Source organism: Aptenodytes forsteri, unplaced genomic scaffold (genome assembly GCF_000699145.1).
Source record: "Aptenodytes forsteri isolate BGI_AS27 unplaced genomic scaffold, ASM69914v1 Scaffold349, whole genome shotgun sequence".
Classification (NCBI taxonomy): Eukaryota; Metazoa; Chordata; class Aves; order Sphenisciformes; family Spheniscidae; genus Aptenodytes; species Aptenodytes forsteri.
Window position 1 is genome coordinate 5,359,160 of NW_008794452.1, and position 1,775 is coordinate 5,360,934.

At 69.8% G+C, this 1,775-nt stretch overlaps 1 protein-coding gene across 1 annotated transcript in view; it reads right to left on the reverse strand.

Annotated features, from left to right (window-relative positions):
* The window catches only part of SPOCK2 (SPARC/osteonectin, cwcv and kazal like domains proteoglycan 2), a 5,647-nt gene that overhangs the window by 2,055 nt on the left and 1,817 nt on the right, over positions 1-1,775 (reverse strand). Inside the window, 7 exon segments of the mRNA XM_009290593.1 lie at positions 176-394; positions 481-600; positions 678-786; positions 870-915; positions 917-964; positions 1,052-1,166; positions 1,467-1,512. Of these exon segments, the coding sequence (XP_009288868.1) occupies positions 176-394; positions 481-600; positions 678-786; positions 870-915; positions 917-964; positions 1,052-1,166; positions 1,467-1,512 (703 nt within the window).

The following is a 1,775-nucleotide window of genomic DNA, read 5'->3' on the forward strand; positions in this document are numbered from 1 at the left end:
CATGGTGCGCATCCTCCCATGGCAAGCATCCCTGCCCTACCCCAATCCCACAGCATGGATTCCCCGTGACCCCATGGTGTGCATCCCCCCAACCCTGCAGTGTGCATCCTCCTGACCCCGCAGTGTACAACCCCGGCCCCACAGCACACAACACACCCCCCCCAGCGTGACGCACTTTCCCTCCAGAAGCAGAAGCACCACTCGGGGGCAGAGACGCGGCCATCCTTGGAGGTGTCGCAGGAGTTGAAGAAGGCGCGGATGCACACCTCGTACTTGTCCAGGTTGATGGCGGCCAGCTCGGCCGCCTCCAGGAAGAGATCCTCGCTTGTGTCCAGCCGGGCGAACATCCACCCCACCGCCTCCTTGCAGCTGGCCGCCACGCTCCTCTCCAGCGCTGCGGGGCAGGATGCGGCCCATGGCTGCCCAGCCCCACCAGGGACAGTGCCCTACATCCCCTCCCCGCATGGCGGGGACACGTACCGCTGGCGGGGCTGGCGGGGAGGCCGCCGGAGCCGTTCTGCTTGGAGTTCTCCCGCAGGAGCTGGAACCAGTCGCGCAGGCGGTCACCCAGGTCGGCCAGGTCCTGCCCGGTGCACAGCTCTGGGGAGGGTCCGGGGGGCGGCATCAGGCCAAGCAGGGCTCAGGGACACGCCCCCAGTGCCCCCCATCCCACTCACCTTGCTTGCTGTCGCCAGCGGGGCCATGCGGGGTCGGGCAGGGGCACTGCCCCTCGCACCGCACCGTCAGCTGCTTGCTGGCCAGGCACGCCTGCTGCTCCAGCTTGCACTGTGGGGCGGCAGCAGGACGTCGGCAGGAGGGGGACATGGCACAGTGTCCCCCTCCCCACGGCAAGGTGCCACCGTCCTTACCGCCGAGCTGTAGGTGTGGCCGGCAGAGGCACAGACGGCAGCGAGCGTGGAAGGGCTTGCAGCCCCCATGCCCCTTGGCACCCGGTGGCTTGATCCTGCGCGGGGCGAGGGGACAGCGCTGAGCCCCCAGCTTGGCCTCCCCCCCAGCCACCGGCTCGGCCCCAGCCCCGCCGCCCTCCTACCTGTGCTCCAGCTTCTTGCGGCTGATGCACATGGCACGCTGGTAGCCCTGCGCCGCGCACACCTTGTGCCGGCTGCACTTCACCTTCTGGCAGGGGTCCCTGGGGGTGTCCAGGGCTGGGGGGGCAGAGAGGGGCCGGGGAAGGTTTGGGGGGGCAGGCAGGGACTCCCCTGGGGGAGACCCGGCAGCGCTGGCCACCAGCCGGCCCGGCACAAAGCACCATTCAGGCTGCAGCTGGGCAGCCACCTCGGCACCAGCTGCCGCTTCCCGGCACGCACTGGCCCTGCCACCGCTCCCAGCCGGAAGGGAAAAGCTGGGGGGGGGTGCGGGCAGAAGGTGTCCCCCCCTCCGTGCCAGCTGTCACCGAGCCCCCCGCGCCCCATCCCAAACCCATCCCAGCTCCATTCCAGTGGTACCTTCATCCCCGGGCTGGTTGTCCTCCCAGCTCTTGATGTAGTCATCCTGCAAAGCGGGGAGAGCCTGGATGAGCACAGGCAACGGGAGAGGTGACACCAGGCCAGGCATGCCACCATCCCGCTTGGGGCCACCAGCCTGGCGAGGCTCCCCCTGCGCACACTTGCAGCGCGCGCGCGCACACACACACACCCCCCCCACCCCCAGGGACTCCCCATGCCAGGAAGGGAGCAAGCAGGGGTGGGGAGCAGCCTCCCCCCAAAGCGGGCTGCTGCCAGGGCGAGGCAGCACTGGCAGCCCCTCAACGCTCA